The sequence below is a fragment of the Ceratotherium simum genome, chromosome 15 (genome assembly GCF_057802395.1).
Source record: "Ceratotherium simum simum isolate JZ-2026a chromosome 15, ASM5780239v1, whole genome shotgun sequence".
Classification (NCBI taxonomy): domain Eukaryota; kingdom Metazoa; phylum Chordata; class Mammalia; order Perissodactyla; family Rhinocerotidae; genus Ceratotherium; species Ceratotherium simum.
In genome coordinates, this window is record NC_141914.1 from 14347375 (window position 1) to 14366895 (window position 19521).

At 38.1% G+C, this 19521-nt stretch overlaps 1 protein-coding gene and 1 pseudogene across 2 annotated transcripts in view; both read left to right on the top strand.

The window, feature by feature from the left end:
* The window catches only part of CD96 (CD96 molecule), a 91918-nt gene that overhangs the window by 59150 nt on the left and 13247 nt on the right, over positions 1 to 19521 (top strand). For both annotated transcript variants that reach the window (XM_087439577.1, XM_087439576.1), the window contains 2 exons: positions 8036 to 8104; positions 8621 to 8692. In XM_087439577.1, the coding sequence (XP_087295703.1) occupies positions 8036 to 8104; positions 8621 to 8692 (141 nt within the window). The remainder of the gene's footprint in view (positions 1 to 8035; positions 8105 to 8620; positions 8693 to 19521) is intronic.
* LOC101395442 (cytosolic 5'-nucleotidase 3A-like) lies at positions 13055 to 14461 on the top strand (annotated as a pseudogene).

Below are 19521 nucleotides of genomic sequence, written 5' to 3' on the forward strand. Positions count from 1 at the left end.
AGGAACCATGATTGAGCTCATGCATAGCTAAGCCCTGGTTCTGATGGTGCATGCTGCAGCAAGGCTAGCTACACTTTATAAGGCTACCAGGGTGGAACAAATACAGTCTTTGGTGTCAGACAGGCTTGTGTTCAACTCTTGTCTCTGCCATCTACTGACTCTGTAACCCATGGCAAGTCATTTCACCTTTCTATTACTGTTTCCTTATCTTAAAAAGCAGGAGTAATATTATCAAGTTCATATGGTTATTAATGAGTATCAACTGTGAAAATGCAAAAAGAGCAGCTATAAAGCTAAGACCCACATGGTGCAGTCTGAGAAGAACACTGTGATCAAAAGAAGAGTCCAGCAAACAAAATTAATCTCAAAATAAATCAATACGTTTAAGTGTTTTTTAATTCCTTGAAGGAGGAAGCAATTACCAAATCAATATTTTTTTTTTGTTACCATTTTATCCTTTGTCTTCCACTTATCTCACATCTCAACTTCTCTTTTATTTGGCACATAGTAGGGCCAAAATAATGATCCTTAAAATTTAAATTATTAGGAGACTATTTCGATATTTCCCCAAAATTAACCCGCCCTGGGGCCTCTAACACTTCTCTGCCTTTCCCTTCTCCGTCAGTGAGAGGGACAGTCACTGGGAATGTGGCAGGAGTCCAGGCTGAGATTCGGTTCTGCTTCATAATGTCAGGAGGAGCCAACCAGAATTAGCTCTTACAGAACATTTTTCTGTCTCCTCTATTCAACTCAGAATTGAATAGAGCTGTCTTCTGACTTAATTGAACTTCTAGTGATAATATAAAGGGATAATTTTTAATTTTAGTGAAAAATTAAATGTTTTAAATATTGAAATAGAAATGGGCTAGGAAGATTTCAGACCTTCTCATCTAATCTCATAGCAGTTTATGAATTAATATAAGCAAGATGTTTTGTACAAAGTAGTGTTTTCTTCTAAACCCCTTCTTCTTTCTTGGAAACAAGGTCATTATGATGTGTCTCTGGACACTTGCATGGTTTAACAACAAAAAGCATACATAGTATGCCTACATAGTATGTCGTCATATAGACCAAACTATTGAATGTTGAAGAGGGTTTGCTGTGGTGTGAGTTTAAACATGACCTTGAAACAGAAAAGATAAAAAGCAAGCTGTCTTATTTACATGGTGAAATATATGATCAATATGATTTTTTTTAAAGACTTGGCTAAGAAAAATGTAAATACAGTTCTTTTAAAATGCTCTACTTAATGTCAAGGGATAGTCAGGTATGTCCCCTTATAGTTAGAGAATCTTCAAGTCAGGGTCTAGGAAGAGATTCTTTTAAAAACAAAACAAAAAACCCCTGAGAAACAAGCAGTGTTGTTGCCACCAGCGTGCCACAGTTTGATCACTGTCCTGCTGCTGCTGAGGCCATGGGTGTGCACTGTGACAGGTAACGCCCCACAGTCTCACACTCAGTTCAGTTCAACACACAGAACAAACACTCCTTGAGGGCTTGTGAAGGCCCAGCCCTGGAACAGACAGGTACCACACATTGCTATTACTAAACCATGGTGTGTGGGACCATCCACAAGGCCTTTGCACTTGCTGTGTCCTCTCCCCGAAAGCTCCCACCACCCCTTGCCTGCCCCCACTCCCCCACTACATTTGTCAGGGAAGCTTTCCTGGGACTCTGACTAGGCTATTCCCTCTTTCATGTGTTCTCATATTTGGATTGGTTTATGCAGTTCTCTGGTCGATGTCCATACTCTCCACGAAAGTAAACTCCAGGGGAGCCGATCATTGTATCCTCAATGCCAAGCACAATGCCTGGAAGATGGAGGTGCCCACCTGCTGGGTGAATAAATGAAAGAATGTGGGCAGGGAGTAGCAAGAGATGACAATGTAGAGATGTTTTAGAGGCTGGATCATGGAATGCCAATGGGCCTTAACCTTGAACGGTGATGTAAAGCCAAGAGGAGTGGGTGGAATTTTATCTAGAGAACTAGATAGTTCTCTAAATGGCTTCAGCTCTGACTTCTACTTGATGAACAAGACCCCATGGTAAAGGGATCATTCTTTCAATAACCTATACAACCTGGTACAGACCCTCAGGACAAGAATCAAACAAAATTCAGCTGGAGACCAATAAGGCTGATAGGACCTTCAGCTCCCTTGGGATAGTGACAGGGTGTCATTGATCCTTTTGTTCCCAGAAGCTTATTAGCACGAATTCAGCCCTTGACAAACTCCACAGACCTGCCGGTGAGAGGAAGCATAGAGCAGCACTGATATCTAATCCAGGCAAGAGACACCATAACGCAAAGACCAAGGCAGCATGCGTGCCTGACCTGGGGTTCCTCCTCCCACGTATGTGGTCCACGAACAACACGCATTAGATGGAATCAAGTGAATGAATTCTCCTTCTCCTGCAGTAAACCTGCAGTAAGCAAGGATTTATGTCACATTATTTTCTGAACTCCAGAAAAGAACAATCAGTCATTTTAATACAAATGAAATTCCCAGTCACATTATCATACGTCATCAGGATTCCAGTGATTCCTGCCAGAATCACATCACATGGAGCTAATACCCAGCACCAGCACCCAGTGGGGGCGATAGGACTGGCTAGGGAAAATGTCTGTTGCTTGTAAGTAAGAGGTATTTTAAAAGGTTGCTGGCAGTTGCTTATTAGCCTGAGATTTCTAGGTGATGGTAGCGTAGCTTACAAATAAATACAAAGCTCTCTGCTGATTACCTCCTTGTTCTTTTTCTTCATCATCATCATCACCATTGTTAGCATCTCACCTCTGTTAAAACCAGTCCTTTCTGCTTTCACTTACTAAGTCACTCAGTGAATACTGTGGAGTCCAGTTCTCAGAGTGAGAGGAAGAGAGGGGAGGAGAGGAGGAAGAATGAATGAATGAATGAATGAATGAATGATGCTGGTCTGTAGGAGGAGAGATAAGAGATTGCTGACTGACAATGAAAGCCTCACTTCCTCCTACATGAGAAATGAGTCCCAGAGCAAAGGGACCATTCTTTTCATCCTTCTGAGAGTCATTTAAAACATGGATAGAATCTTTCTTCTTTTTCCCCTCCCCTTCTCGCTTCTTCCTTCAGCTTTTCTTCTTCTATTCATTAGAAAGAGCACATCATATCTCATAGCATCTCACAGAACTATGAGATGGCTAGTCTTTTGTTTTCTTCTATGTATTTTTTTTTTACCTTGCTTTGTTTCGAAAAGAATGTGAGGTAACTTAAAAAATACATAACAATACAAAAAATTTAAAAATAGGTAACTGAAGAAATTGCTGCAGGTAGGGACAAAGATAAAGCCATTTCAAGGAAAAAAATAAAATTCATATTCCCTCTGTGATCCATAAGTTCATAAAATTATGATGAACCAGTTGCCCAAGAGAAGCATAGCTGCTCTTGATGCAGAGACTTCCTGTGTGGTGGAGGGCGTGGTGGAGCACAGCCCAGCAACATTCTCACAGCAAGTGAACAATTAGCTGACTTCTCCCAGCAGCCCTGCTTAGACTGCCCACCAGGATGGGCCAGGGGGAAAATGCCAGTGCTCAATGCCTAAGAGCAGTGCTGGGATGACCAGGAATGTGATCCCAATACTCAGTTTGAGGCAATCTGGGCTTAATCTACAAATGCTTCACACATTCTTTAGGGAGTCTTTTTGTGCATTTTTTTTCTATCACTAGAGTCTCTAACGAGTGGTGGGAGGCAGTGAGTTAGAAGTTAGTTACTGGGCAAGAATCTGAACTACTGGTCGCTCAGGGAGGTGAAAGAGGAGAACTGTAGATGACTCTGCCAGTAGAAATTACTATCCCATCATAAAGTTAATACCTCAGCAAGCTGCCGCTCTCTTCACTCCTGACAATTAGCCCTTTTCTGGTGGAGCATTTTGGAATGTAGTTCTTGATTTGGGCCAGCCTGGAGAAGTAGGGATTGGTTACCTCCAATCAACCTCCTTCTAGAAAGACCAAAGGAAATGGGGCAATTGTAGAACTCGTTGGGCGATGCAAATCGCCTGTTGCTAGAATATGCTTGTATTTCAACACCTGAACTGACCTATTTTATAGCTTCTAAGATTACTTTCTATCACTTACCTTATGCCAGGCGCTCTTCTAAGCACTTCGTATGTATGACTCACAATCTTTGCAATCACCCCACTAGAAAAGTGCTGTTATTTTACAGGTGAGGAATTTGAGGAAGAGAAACAGGTCAATTGACTTTCCCAAGATCTTACATGTAACTTAGAACTAAGCCAAGACTCAACCCAAGGAGTCTGGCTCTGGAATCTATGCCATTAATGGCTAATCTATACTGCTTTTGTAAATCTTCAAGTCGTTTGCAAATCCGTCTCCTAGACTCTTTATGTAGGTTGATGAGTCTAATGCAATGGCTTCCTAGCAGTCAACAGCTATATGGAAATCTGTCTTCTTGGCAGCATTTGACTTCACTGACCCAGCATCTGGCACACAGTGTTCACCAACAAATGTTTGCTGAATTGGACTGACTTGCTCTGCTTCTGGAAACCCTCAGTCGCCTTGGATCCTCTAACACCATACGTCCCTGGCTTTCTTCCTGCCTCTCTGGCTCCTCCTTTTCAATCTCCTTTACTTCTGCCAGTCTCTTATATGGAAGAACTCCTCATTGTCCCTTTCTAGATCCACTTCTCTTCTCCCTGGACCCACCCTCCTTGGTACTCTCACTTACTCCAATCGTTGTCTACATGCTCATGTCTCACAAATATGTTTTTGCAGCCAGTTTCACTCCTAAAATTCAAACTCACATGGTCAACCCTCTGCTGGAATTGAATGTCTCATGTGCACTCAGAATCAATCTATCCAGAATTTAAATCATCTTCGTGCCTCTGACCACTTTCAAAACTGCTTCTCTGTTTATTTTCTCAGTTAACGATACTATGATCCAAAAAGCTGCCCAAGCAGAAAACTAGGAGTTATTTTGACTTCTCTTTCTTCCTTATTTCCTACATCTGATCATTCACCAAGCCCTGTTAAGTCCACATTTTCAACCTGTCCACTTCTTTTCGTCCCACAGCCTCCACTGTATAGTCCGGGCCACCACTGACCTACCCCTGTGTTGTCACGTCCTGTAAGGACCAGTGGAACGTCATTTCCTCCATGCGGTCTTTGGGATATGGCTCCTTCTTACTTCTCCATCCTCATCCCTTTGCTTTGCACCGAGTACCCAACATTCTAAACGGACTTCTATCCTCTCGCACCTTTTCTGTTCACACTGCTTGGAGCACTCTTCTCCTTGCTCCCCCTCTTCCTTCCTCCCACTCCAACCTTGTCTTACTAATTCCTATCATCCTTCAGGCCTAGTTGTTGTGTCGCTTCCTCTGGAAAGCCTTCCCTGAGCTCCCATGTCTTGGTTATATCTCCCTCCTCTAGAATCCTACAGTCCACTGTGTAGCACTTAGCATCTGGTACTGCAGTTATGTTTTTACTGTTTTTAAGGGAAGGGAAACTAACTGCAGTAACAACAAACTCCAAAATTTCACTTTGGTCATATATGCTTGACATAGTATGAGTTCATTTATCCTTACATAAAGAGCCAATGAGAGGCCAAGCCAGTGGCTGGGTGCTCTGTTCCACAGTCATTCAAGGACCCCGGCTGGTGGTAGTTCTGTCACCTTTAAGTTGTGACTTCTAAGTCGCCCTGCATCATAATATCTGGATAGTACACACTATCATGGAGGATCATACATGAGAGGTTGTACAGGCCAGGCCTTTAAATGAAATGAAATGAAATCACTCCCACTCACATTCCGTTCACTGGGACTCAGTACGTGGCCATATACCTAACTTCATAGGAGGTTAAGAAATAGTTTGGGTCAGAAAGAAGAGGACTGGATTGAGTCATCAGCCAGTAGTCTGCCACACTGACCTTTATTGTCATTAAACTGTATAATCCACGAGGGCAGGTCGAAATTTCTCTTTCTCTTCACTTCATCCGCAATTCTAGTACACACGGAGTGTTCAGTAAGTATTTATTGTGTAAATGAAGCTGTGCATATCCTGTCTTTAAAACATTTTTTCTGCCCATCCTGATGCTGGCTGCCCATTTTAGTTCCTGACGGCATCATATGAGGCAGCCACTAACACATCTCCCCCTATCTGACTATATTCATGGAGCTGGGTGTGGTATGTCTTTGGTGTCCGTTGGTAGGCTTCACTGCAAAACAATTGTTGTTGATCATCTCTGAATGTGAACTTGTTTTGTGCCCGTCTCAGCCTATCAATCACCAATGCTGTGGTTGAGCTGGCCCTTGTGATTTTTATTATGATTGCAAGATGCCCTTCAACAATAGCCATTAGGAAACTTTGAAAAAATAAAGTTTTATTACTTACAGGACCTGGAAATTACAGCACACCTGGGGCCACACAGCAAGGTCACGGGTAGAGAGAGAGCGTGTGCAGGCCTGTTTCTGCTTTTATTGGGGTTGAGGGTGGGCGCTTAGAGTTTCGCAGTCTCACTCTTTGTTGGTGAATTTAAAGCATAAGAGCAGGAATTAAAAGTACGAGGAGAGAAAAAAGGAAAGTGTTCCAAATGGTCAGTTACTGAAATCAACCAAGATCTCTACAACAAAGGAGCCTCAGTGCAGGGAGGCAGCCTGGTTCTTTATCCAGTCCTGTGCCTGGCAATGTGTTTATTTGAGACAGCCATCGTTGAAGTGGATGCCTCTTTGAAGTGGATGCCGTGACAATCAAAGCTTAAATCAGGCACTTGCATTACCAAAAATTTAAAAAAAACAACCGTCAGGGCTTACACCACAGAACTACTTAAAGATGCATAAATCACAGTGCCAATTTATTTATTTATCCTATATATATATATTTCAGAGGTTTGGTTACTCGTGTTTTCTATTGAGGCACGCTCTTTCCCAAAACTGAGGTACCTGGGAAGCTGGGACATCATTCACTCCTAAAGCTTGAGGGTGAATGAGCATATTAGATGTCATACTATAAAGATATTGTTGAGAATATTGTACATATTATACAGTATGCTTTTTATAAATATTGGGGAGAAATTTCTTTTTAATCACAATGAAAATAATAGCTGTGTTTCTCTTGGCAATTGACTGTTTTTATCCTGTGATGGCCATCAATGGCATAACATATACTCTTTATTTCTTTGCATTGTTACTAGAAAGTTCTGACCAAATGTTGGGTCCACATCTACTAAGAGTACACGACATCAAAAAAGCATTTTGTGTACTATCCCCACTCAATTTCAATAGGACTCAACATACTTTTTCTAATTATATTTTTCTTGCCCTTATTATTCCTTTCTATCCATTGTTTTTATCATCTTGCATTGCATATTTATGTAAGCCACCTTAAATATATTTTTGGAACAAAGGGGAAATACACATAAATAAAATATATTAAAAATTTGTTTTCCCAAGAGACATAAGCATGTTTTCAGTGGACTGTGGTTGGATATTTTTATTCTTCAATCTACCTTGCTTCATCCCCAGAGATATTTTCTAATGAACATGAACTAGTCTTTCATTTGAGGGGGGGGAGAGAAGAAAGAAGAGAATGGGAAATGATGGATTATAAAGATGGAGGTGATTTTGAAAGCTAAAAATTGAGTAAAATATGAAACCATATATAGAGTGTGCAAGTATTATAGACAATTGTGAAAATTCACTATAAGATAAGTTCCGTGAGGGTGAGAACGTTGTCTTCACTGTTCATTTCATGTAGAATGGAGTCTGGCATGCAGTAGACATTAAAACAATATATTTTGAAAATATGACTATAATACACTTGGAGTTAGGAGAACTGGGTTAATATCAAATAAATGATGTTGAATATCAGGCATGTACTTTTGGACTCCGTTTCATAATTTATAAGATGAAGGCATTAGACTATGTATTCACCAATAATCTTTCCAACTCTAATATTCCATCCTCTGCATGCCACCCTTGTTAATTGTGGTGGCGTAGTTAAACGTGTGAATGTAAATACCTAAAAAATTTGAGAATTTTGTTTTCAAAATAGGATATCCAGCTACGTCTTCAATAGCCCTTGTAGATGAGAGTTCGTCGGCTCCAAACACCAGCCCACAAGGTGAGTATGGCAAGGCTGTCCTCATACAACTCCAAAGAGACAACACACTCACAGGTTTTACTACAGCTACGATAATGTTGAGGTTTGGGCAAAAGGCTATATTTTTTTCATTTTGATGGTGATATTTTGGTTTTGAGTTACTCTGCGGCAATTTGTAATCTGGTGACTATATATTGATGTGACAAACACTGTAATCTTAAAAATAAGGGTTGGTGACTTGTTATTATACTCTATCTTTCATTTGTCGTGGGATTTTAAGCTAATATTAAAGTAATCTTGACAATACTCCCAGTGATCTGAGTTGGTGACAAAACAGAAAAAGAAAGCAAATCAGTGACAAGTTGGCATGAAACATAAGAGCTTTTGCTTAGTATACCAGCTAGCGTTCCTGCATAGGGAAGCATATTTTAAATTTCACATTTCCCTGAAGCCACATAGACTAGAAATTCAGCACATCAAGGTAAAGCTAAATTATGGCTTTTTAGAAAGGTTGGATTGTGAAAATTTGTCTTTCAGCCAGCAATTCCAATGTGACTACCCAAAGCTTCAACTACTCCTGGACCTCCAGTGAGAAAGACCCGAAAAACCGTAAGTATAACTGTGAGAACCTTGGAGTCCTCCGGGCCTCATTCAGTCATCCAGTGCATCTATTGTACAACTACTATGCACTTTGTTCATAATCATATTAACAAATGCTTACAAAGCATCTACCATGTTGAAAGCATTGTTATAGTTGCTGGAGATAAATCTGTGAACAAAACAGATCTAAGTTCCAAATTCTGGTGGAAGAGAGTCAGACAAATGGTGATAAGTAACAGTCATAGAAAAAATAAAGCAATGAAGGGAGACAGTGATAATCAAGAGTGAGGGTGGGTCGCCATGTTAGATAGGGTGGTCTTGAAAGGCCTTCCTGAGGAAGGTGACATCTGAGTAAAGATATAACTAATATAGATGAAAGAGGGAACTATGAATGTATCTGAGGAAAGATGAACTAGCGAGAATATGGAAAACACTAATAAAAATGAAAAGAGGGAGCCCAGTGTGAGGCACAGAAATGGTTTGTTAGTCTTAATCTGGCCAACTAGCAGCAGTGTCTGCTGATGCTGCTTGAACAGGTCTTGCCAGGGTCTGATGAGGAAATATGCTGCCTCATAGTGGTGTGAGACAAGGTCAGTGTGGTGGGAAGTGGCAAGGGATGTGGCTGAAGCACAGAAAAGAGAAGACTCCGGATGCCACAGGTGCAGAACTCTGAACTTAACCTCAAGGCCCTTCGCCACCAAGAGTAAATGTGTGCATCCCTTTTGGAAAGCATTTAAGTTGTACATCAAAAACATCTAAAAGTCTTAAACCCACTGGCTCCGTCATCTTACGGCTGGGAACTTGTCCTTAGGAAATAGAGAAAAGGAACATGTAATATTGTTCTTTGCAGCATTATTTATTGATTTTCTCTCTTTTATGGACCTTCACACATTTGGATTAGTCATAATCTTTAATTCACAACACACTTTCATCATTAGTCTGTGAATGACCCTCTATAATACAATTTAATATGTGTCTTTTAAGAAATATATTAATAATATAATAGACACCTGTGAACTCAGTGCCCAACTACAAGAACTGACAAGTTCTTGGTATCAGAAGAGAGAGCACACACAGAGATCCACAAATGAGGGGAACCTGGATGTATGTCAAAGGTGGCTTGGCAGATTATTGTGAAAAGAAGAGACTGTTCAGCAAGTGGACTTAGAAACATTGATTATTTATAAGAAGAAAAGCATTAAAATGTAACCCTACCACACACATTACACAAAAATAAACTCCATATAGTTTGAGATTTTTTTGTGTCAAAAGCAAAACATTAAAATATGTAATAAAATAAAGATGAATTTCTTCCTGGCTTTCGGGTAGGGAAGAGCTTAAAGAAGAGACATAAAGCACTAACCATAAAAAAGTTTGCAAAAATAGAATACAATAAAATCAAGAAAATTCTTTTCATCAAAAGGCACCTTAAAGAAAGTAAAAAAGGCAAGATATAATCCAGAAGATATTTGCCACACATGTAATTGCAAAAAGGATCAAGAACTTATAGTTGACAAAGGATCAAAACTTTATATGAAGACTGTATGAAGAATGCCTACAAATCAATTTAGAAAAAGACAAAAAGCATCAGAAAATGAACAAATGAGCACATCACAAAACATGAAACACAAGGGGCTAAAAACCATTCAAAGAGATGCCCAGCCTCTCTAGCAATCAGGAAATGCAAACGAAGCCTAGAATCAGATAAGCATTTTACACATGATCAACTGGCAAAAATCAAGAAGTCTGGAATTGCCAAATGTTATACAGGATGTAGATTGATGTGAGTTCTTATATGTTTCTGGTGAGAGTATAAATCGGCACCATCACTTTCCACCACTTTGGCACTGTGTTTTAAAATTTAACATTTTCGTCTCCTGCAACCCAGCAATTCTACTCCTAGGTATATACCGCCCCATGCAACACACACACACACACAAATTAGGACATGTATCCAGGAGATATGTAAACATCTGTTGGGGCAAAATCACTATACATAATAGCAAAAACTGTAAATAATCTAACTAGCCATACTAGGGAGAATAGATAAATAAATTGTAGTATAGGGAGAATAGATAAATAAATTGTAGTATAGTCATATAATGAACTATTACAGAGCAATGAAAAATGAGGGAGTGACAGCTGCATACAACAATGTGAATGAATCTTAACAACGTTGTGTTGAGTCAAAAAACTAAATGCCAGATGACAATGTGTGGCATGATATTTTTTTAATAAAATTTAAAAACAAGTATGACCAAATACCATATGGCTTAGACATAATATGTGATAAAAGTTTTAAAATTGTATAAGTAAGTGAATAATAAATGTAATATTCAAAACAGCATTTGCTTTTGAATGGGAATACAAGGAATGGGAGATGGAAAAGACATTTATAATGTTATTTATGACAACCCAAAAATCTGTGTGTATGAGTGACAGTGAGGGGTGTTAAGCAAAAACATGTCCAATAATAAGAGAATGTGGAATAGGATGAGATAATAACTCAGTGAAATATTATGATGGCAATCAAAACAATAGCCATAATGTACTAAGCTAGCTGGTACATCTTATTATATAGATGAGGGTACAAGCTGGAAAATTTTTACCAGTCAGATACAAATTGAGAATAAAAACATTAGTTAGACTGGAGATGAAAGGCTGTACTTAATAGATTAACATTTATCCTATATGGTGTTAACATAACATTGTTTGTAATAAACTATGCTGAAACTCTACTTAACCTACGCTAGTTTGTCATCCTTTATTCTTGATGCTATAATACAAGTTCCACGAAATCTTTTTTGTTTACTTGTATTCCCAGTGCCTAAGATAATGTCTGGCATATAGTTAGTGCTCAATGAATATTATTGAATAGCTAAATGAATTAATACTTTCTGGTTATAGGAGAAAAATTATGCAGCAATGGGAATGAAAGTTTATTGGACAATGTTAAAGGAAAAAGCTGAACTCCAATTTAAATCTATGCTATGATTATATATGAATTATCCTATATTTTAACTCTCAGCATAACACTTAGGGTCTGATGTTTTCCTTTGTTTATTTTATTTATTTGATTGTTCATTGAAATTATACTAGAATGTAAGATGCACAAGAACAGGGACCTAAATCTTTTCCTGTCTGTTCACTGAGGTATCCTAATGTCTGTAACAGTAGCAGGCATTCAGTAGGTGCTCAGCAAATATTTGTTGAATGCTTGAAAGGATATGTGTACATATGGTCAAGGATAAAGAAGAAAACACACACATACACACATGTACACACACACAGTGAAAAGCAATGATCTGCTTAATTGAAATTTTTTAACTTTTTGTTTGTTTGCTTTTTTTTTTTTAATTTATCACAATATTATGTGAAGCGTTAGAGCCTACCCAGATACTTTCTGCCCCAGAAACTGAAAAACCGAAAGAGTCTTGCTTGAAAGTGCTTTATAATTTACACAAGTATATTCTTGGTCTTTTTAGTAGATTTCATAATGAAATAAGCTATTGTAATCCTTGGTATTTTCTGTCCTTTCCCACTTGAAAACTTCGTTTATCCTCAGATATCTCTTTATCATTCTTACCACAAAAATAGCCTTAGAAATTGTGAAATCTAGGAAGGGACTCTAAAACCCAACAAATGCTTTTTTTCCTGGCAATGAAAACCCACATTCTTACTTATGCAAAAGTAGGAAGATCTTAACTAGTTGCCATTTTTTATCCATAACCTTAGAGAAAAAATTCCCTGCAAGGAGTTGCTCTATTTGTAATCATTCACAAAAACACATTAGGGTCCAACAAGTTAATATTGATTGCTCACTCCCAAGCTGTTTTTGAAACACGTTTCTACACGTTGGATTGGACTGTAATGTGACATCCAATATTAGATGATGCATTTGGCAAGACTGGTGAGAGGCATTGGTAGTGGGATTCTTTTTCTTCCAGTGTGTTTATTTCAATGGATTTATGAAATGTTCAAAGCAGGAAAGGAGTGATAATGGATGGATTTCTGGTGAAATAAACCCACTAATAATCTGCCTTCCCTCTGTCCCCTGTTGGCTGGGACACCCATTCTCTAAACTCATCATTCTTGTCCTCAAATTCTAAAATCTTCTCTGTCTCAGATCCCATCTCATTTCATTTTCCTCTTCTCTAAAACACTGTTCTCCTCCCATTCGGTTACATCATTCCTGATTAGGTCAGTCTCAAATTAAAGATTTATTCCTCTGATTTAAAAATCCATCTTCAATTAAAAAGACAATTTCTGGGGGCTTCATGGGTTTCTCCATGGCTAGAACACAAGCCCTGCACTACCAAAGCTCATGAGTGTCGTCTTCTCATGGTCAGGAAGAGCATGAGGGTCCCATCTATGGAGGAGGTGGTCGTGGCAATGGTGGACATGGTAGCGAGTGCCAGTATGTTTTCCGGTGGAAGGGGTGGTGCTGACCCAGTACATATTCACCCTGAAGAGAAAAACGGAGCAAAACACCAGGATCATTGAGAGACCTGTGTCTAAGCCCTGCATCTCTGGACACTGCTTGTCACCTATGCTGTTGTTCTAGGACAAAATTAAGGACAGAAGAACTCAGAATGCCCTAAGGAAAATTGGATAACCAAGAAAAAGAGTATACATGTAAAACTGATGCAAAATTCCAGATGAGTTCAGTGTGCATTAAGAACCCTATAAGAGTAAAAGAAATCATCTGTGGTTTTATCAAAAGATGGACTGCAAAACTTCAGATAATCACAGACTGATATGACATGAAGTAGATTTTCCTACAAAGGGAAAAGATGCCTAACATGTCATAACATTATTGACAACAGTAAACTGGTTACAGATGAATGTCAAAAAAAATTTTTGCAACTAAAGGAAAAAATACTATGCTATCAAAGTTGATCTTGTTTTTACCATAGAATTGGAGTACCCTTTTATGGTAGAATGGTATACTAAGTCATATAGTTTCCTTGTTGAACAAACTTTACCAAAAGCTAAATTTAAAGAAATGGTGGGGGCCGGCCCCGTGTCTTAGCAGTTAAGTGCACGCGCTCCACTACTCGCAGCCCAGGTTTGGATGCCGGGCGCGCACAAACACACTGCTTGTCAGGCCATGCTGAGGCAGCGTCCCACATACAGCAACTAGAAAGATGTGCAACTATGACATACAACTGTCTACTGGGGCTTTGGGGAAAAAAAGGAGGAGGATTGGCAATAGATGTTAGCTCAAGGCTGGTCTTCCTCAGCAAAAAGAGGAGGATTGGCATGGATGTTAGCTCAGGGCAGATCTTCCTCACAAAAAAAAAAAAAAAAACAGAAATTGTGGAAGAAACCGAAGTTATGCTCAAGGAAGGATATAAGAGTTTGAGAAACTCCAACAACACAGTATCTTATGTTCATATATTTGGCTGATAATAGTGATGTACTAAAGGAGGTTATCCTTCAAGCTAGTGTTTATCACTGAACTATCACAGTAGTGTTCATTCATGGATTTTGGTGAAAATGTGTTCTCAAAAGATTTAAAGGAAAATTAACTCTTGTATTTAACAAATGTGATGGTGCCTTGAAGAACACAGAATATTTCAATCAGTTAAAAGACAATAGCAACATAATTCTGCTAAGCGACTCCCAGGAGAATGGCAGATGGAGTAGCCAATGTTAAACGCATTCTGAAAACTGGATACCTAAATGAAGGAGTGGATGAGCTTTTAGAAGTGTATTGTTTTAGTGAAGCATGAATCATTGGAGGTAGCCAACTCTATTTTACTGAGGATTCTATAAACAGGCGTTCTTCAGGAAGACCTCTCTCCTGTGGGAGCAATTGATACAAGAACTGCTCATTTCTTCAGCTTACTAAAGGACTTAATTTTAATATATTCTTGCTCTCGAAGTTTTCCCTTTACGTTACTTAAGTATTTTCAGACATGTTGAATCAATCAGCTGGAAACTCCTTTCTCTTCACCTCTCTCAACACCCTTCCAACCTAATTTTTTTAACAGATTAAAACAAAATCTTAAAGCCGTAATTAGAAAAGTAACTCGAGGGGCCGGCCCCGTGGCTTAGCAGTTAAGTGTGCGTGCTCCGCTGCTGGCGGCCGGGTTGGATCCCGGGCGCGCACCGACGCACCGCTTCTCCGGCCATGCTGAGGCCGTGTCCCACATACAGCAACTAGAAGGATGTGAAGCTATGACATACAACTATCTACTGGGGCTTTGGGGGAAAAAATAAATAAATAAATAAATTATTAAAAAAAAAAAAAAAGAAAAATAACTCGATACTTTTCCAAAGTGGATATTGTAGTTTAATTTTTTTATTGCAGTATATTGGTTTATAACATTATATAAATTTCAGGTGTACATCATTATATTTCAATTTCTGTATAGACTACATCATATTCATCACCCAAAGACTAATTAGAATCCATCACCACACATATGTGCTTAATCACCCCTTTCACCCTCCTCCCTACCCCCTTCCTCCTGGTAACCACCAGTCCAATCTCTGTCTTTATGTGATTGTTTGTTGTTGTTTTTATCTTCTACTTATGAATGAGATCATTTGGGTTTGACTTTCTCCCTCTGACTTATTTCGCTTAGCATAATGTCCTCAAGGTCCATCCATGTTGTCACAGATGGCCAGATTTCATCATTTCTTATGGCTGAGTAGTTTTCCATTGTACATATATATACCACATCTTCTTTATCCATTCATCCCTTGATGAGCACCTAGGTTGCTTCCAAGTCTTGGCTATTGTGAATAACGCTGCAATGAACATAGGGGTACATGTCTCTTTACACATTTGTGTTGTCATGTTCTTTGGAAAAATACCCAGCAGTGGAATAGCTGGATCATATGGTAGTTCTATTCTTTATTTTTTGAGGAATCTCCACACTGTTTTCCAGAGTGGCTGTGCCAGTTTGCACTCCCACCAGCTGTGTATGAGAGTTCCCTTCCCTCCACATCCTCGCCAACACTCGTTGTTTCCTGTCATGTTAATTGTAGCCATTCTGACAGGAGTGAGGTGACATCTTATTGTAATTTTGATTTGCATTTCCCTGATAGTTAATGATGTTGAACATCTTTGTTCATGTGCTTGTTGGCCATCTATATATCTTCTTTGGAGAAATGTTTGTTCAGGTCTTTTGCAAGTTTTTTAATTGGGTTATTAGTTTTTTTGTTGTTGAGATGTATGGGTTCTTTATGTATTTTGGCGATTAACCAATTATCAGATATATGGTTTGCAAATATATTCTCCCAGTTGTTAGGTTGTCTTTTCATTTTGTTGATGGTTCCCTTTGCTGTGCAGAAGTTTTTTCATTTTATGTAGTCCCATTTGTTTATTCTTTCTATTGTTTCCCTTGCCCAGTCAGACATGGTACTTGAAAATATGTTGCTAAGACCAATGTCAAAGAGTGTACTGCCTATATTTCTAGAAGTTTCATGGTTTCAGGTCTTACATTCAAGTCTTTATCCACTTTGAGTTAATTTTTGTGTATGATGTAAGATGATGGTCTACTTTCATTTTTTTGCATGTGGCTGTCCAGTTTTCCCAACACTATTTATTGAAGAGACTTTCCTTTCTCCATTGTATGTTCTTGGCTCCCTTGTCGAAAATTAGCTGTCCATAGACGTGTCGGTTTATTTCCGGGCTCTCGATTCTGTTCCATTGATCTGCATGTCTGTTTTTGTGCCAGTACTATGCTGTTTTGGTTACTATAGCTTTGTGGTATATTTTGAAATCAGAGAATATGGTACCTCCAGCTTTGTTCTTTTTTCTCAGGATTCCTTTGGCTATTCGAGATCTTTTGTTGTTCCATGTAAATTTTAAGATTCTTTGTTCTACTTCTGTAAAAAATGATGTTGGAACTTTGATAGGGATTGTGTTGAATCTATATACTGCTTTAGGAAGTATGGACATTTTATCTAAGTTTATTCTTCCAATCCAAGAGCACGGAATATCTTTCCATTTCTTTGTGTCTTCTTCAATATCTTTCAATAATGTTCTATAGTTTTCAGTGTACAGATCTTTCACCTCTTTGGTTAAATTTATGCCTAGGTATTTTATTCTTTTTGTTGCAATTTTAAATGGGATCGTATTCTTAAATTCTCTTTCTGCTACTTTGCTGTTAGTGTATAGAAATGCAACTGATTTTTGTATGTTCATTTTGTATCCTGCAACTTTACTGTATTTGTTTATTATTTCTAAAAGTTTTTTGGTGGATTCTTTAGGATTTTCTGTATATAAAGTCACGTCATCTGCAAATAGTGACAGTTTCACTTCTTCCTTTCTAATTTGGATCCCTTTTATTTCTTTTTCTTGCCTGATTGCTCTGGCTAGGACTTCAATAATATGTTAAATAGGAGTGGAAAAAGTGGGCATCCTTGTCTGGTTCCTGTTCTTAGAGAGATAGCTTTCAAGTTTTTCACCATTGAGAATGATATTAGCTGTGAGTCTGTCATATATGGCCTTTATTATGTTGAAGTACTTTTCTTCTACAACCATTTTATTCAGAGTTATCATAAATGGATGCTGTATCTTGTTAAATGCTTTCTCTGCCTCTATTGAGATGATCATGTGATTTTTTATTCTTCATTTTGTTAATATGGTGTATCACGTTGATTGATTTGTGGATGTTGAACCATCCCTCCATCCCTCGAATAAATCCCACCTGATCATGGTATATAACCTTTTTAATGTATTGTTTTATTCCATTTGCTAGTATTTTGTTGACTATTTTTGCGTCGATGTTCATCAGTGATACTGGCCTATAATTTTCTTTTTTTTGTGTCGTCCCTGTCTGGTTTTGGTTTCAGGGTAATGTTGGCTTCATAGAATGAATTAGGAAGCTTCCCCTCATCTTTAATTTTTTGGAAGAGTTTGAGAAGGACAGGTATTAAGACTTCTTTGAATGTTTGGTAGAATTCACCAGGGAAGCCATCTGGTCCTGGACTTTTATTTTTGGGGAAGTTTTTGATTACTGTTTTGCTCTCCTTACTGGTGATTGGTCTATTCAAATTCTCTATTTCTTCTTGATTCAGTTTTGGAAGGTTGTATGCTCCTAAGAATTTATCCATTTCTTCTAGATTATTGAATTTGTTGGCATATAGCTTTTGGTAGTATTCTCTTATAATCTTTAGTATTTATGAGGTGTCCATTGTAATTTCTCCTCTTTCATTTCTGAATTTATTTATTTGAGACTTTTCTCTTTATTTCTTGGTGAGTCTAGCTAAAGGTATGTGAATTTTGTTTATCTTTTCAAAGAACCAGCTCTTGGTTTCATTGATTTTTTCTATTTTTTTTTAGTCTCTATTTTATTTATTTATGTTGACTTTTATTATTTCCCTCCTTCTGTTGATTTGGGGCTTTGTTTGTTCTTCTTTTTCCAGTTCCTTTAGGTGCACTGTTAGATTGTTTGACATTTTTCTTGTTTGTTGAAATAGGCCTGCATTGCTATAAACTTCCCTCTTAGAACTACTTTTGCTGTATCCCATAAATTCTGGCATGTCGTATTTTCATTTTCATTTGTCTCCAGGTATTTTTTTATTTCTCCTTTGATTTCTTCATTGACCCAATCATTGTTCAGTAGCATGTTGTTTAATCTCCACATATTTGTGGCTTTTCTGAATTTCTTCCTATAGTTGATTTCTAGTTTCATACCGCTGTGGTCAGAAAAGATGCTTTGTATTATTTCAATCTTCTTAAATTTATGGAGACTTGTTTTGTGACCTAAAATTTGATCAGTCCTGGAGAATGTTCCACGTGCATTTGAAAAGAATGTGTATTCTTTGGTTTTTGGATGGAATATTCTGCTTATATCTACTAAGTCCATCTGGTCTAGTGTGCCATTTAAGGCCAATGTTTCCTTATTCATCTTCTGTTTGGATGATCTATCCATTGGTGTAAGTGGAGTGTTACAGTCCCCAACTATTGTTGTGTTACTGTCTATTCCTCTTTGTATGTCTGTTAATAACTGCTTTATATGTTTAGGTGCTCCTATGTTGGGTGCATAGATATTTACAAGTGTTATATCCTCTTGTTGGATTATTCCCTTGATCATTATGTAGTGCCCTTCTTTGTCTCTTGTTGCAGTTTTTGTTTTAAAGTCTATTTTGTCTGACATAAGTATTGCTACCCCAGCTTTCTTTTCATTGCCATTTGCATGAAGTATCTTTTTCTGTCCCTTCACTTTCAGTTTGTGAGTGTCTTTAGGTCAGAAGTGTGTCTCTTGCATGCAGCATATATATGGGTCTTGGGTTTTTTATCCAATCAGCCACCTTATGCCTTTTGACTGGAGCATTTAGTCCACTGACATTTGAAGGAGCTATTGAGAAGTATGTATTGATTGCTATTTTGTTACTATTTTTCTGGGTGTTTTACTAGCTCTTCTCTGTTCCTTTCTTCTTCTCTTGTTCTCTTCCCTTGTGGTTTGGTGGTTTTCTTTAGTACTATGTTTGGGTTCCTTTCTCTTAGTTTTTTGCATATTTATTATAGGTTTCCGGTTTGTGATTACCATGAGGTTCATATATAATAACCTAGGTATATAGCAATCTATATTAAGTTGATGGTCTCTTTAGTTTTACCTCTTCCTAAAAGCTCTACTCTTTTACTCCCCTCCTCCCACATTTTATGTTTTTGATATCATATCTATCCTCCTTTTTGTGTGCTTGTATCCATTACCCTCTTATCATGGATAGATAACTTTTTCCTATTTGTAGTTTTCTGTTTCCCCCTTAAATTAGTCCTTTTAACATTTCTTGTAGGACTGGTTTCTTGGTGGTAAACTCCTTTAATTTTTGCTTGTCTAGGAAATTCTTCCTCTCTCCTTCCATTCTGAATGATA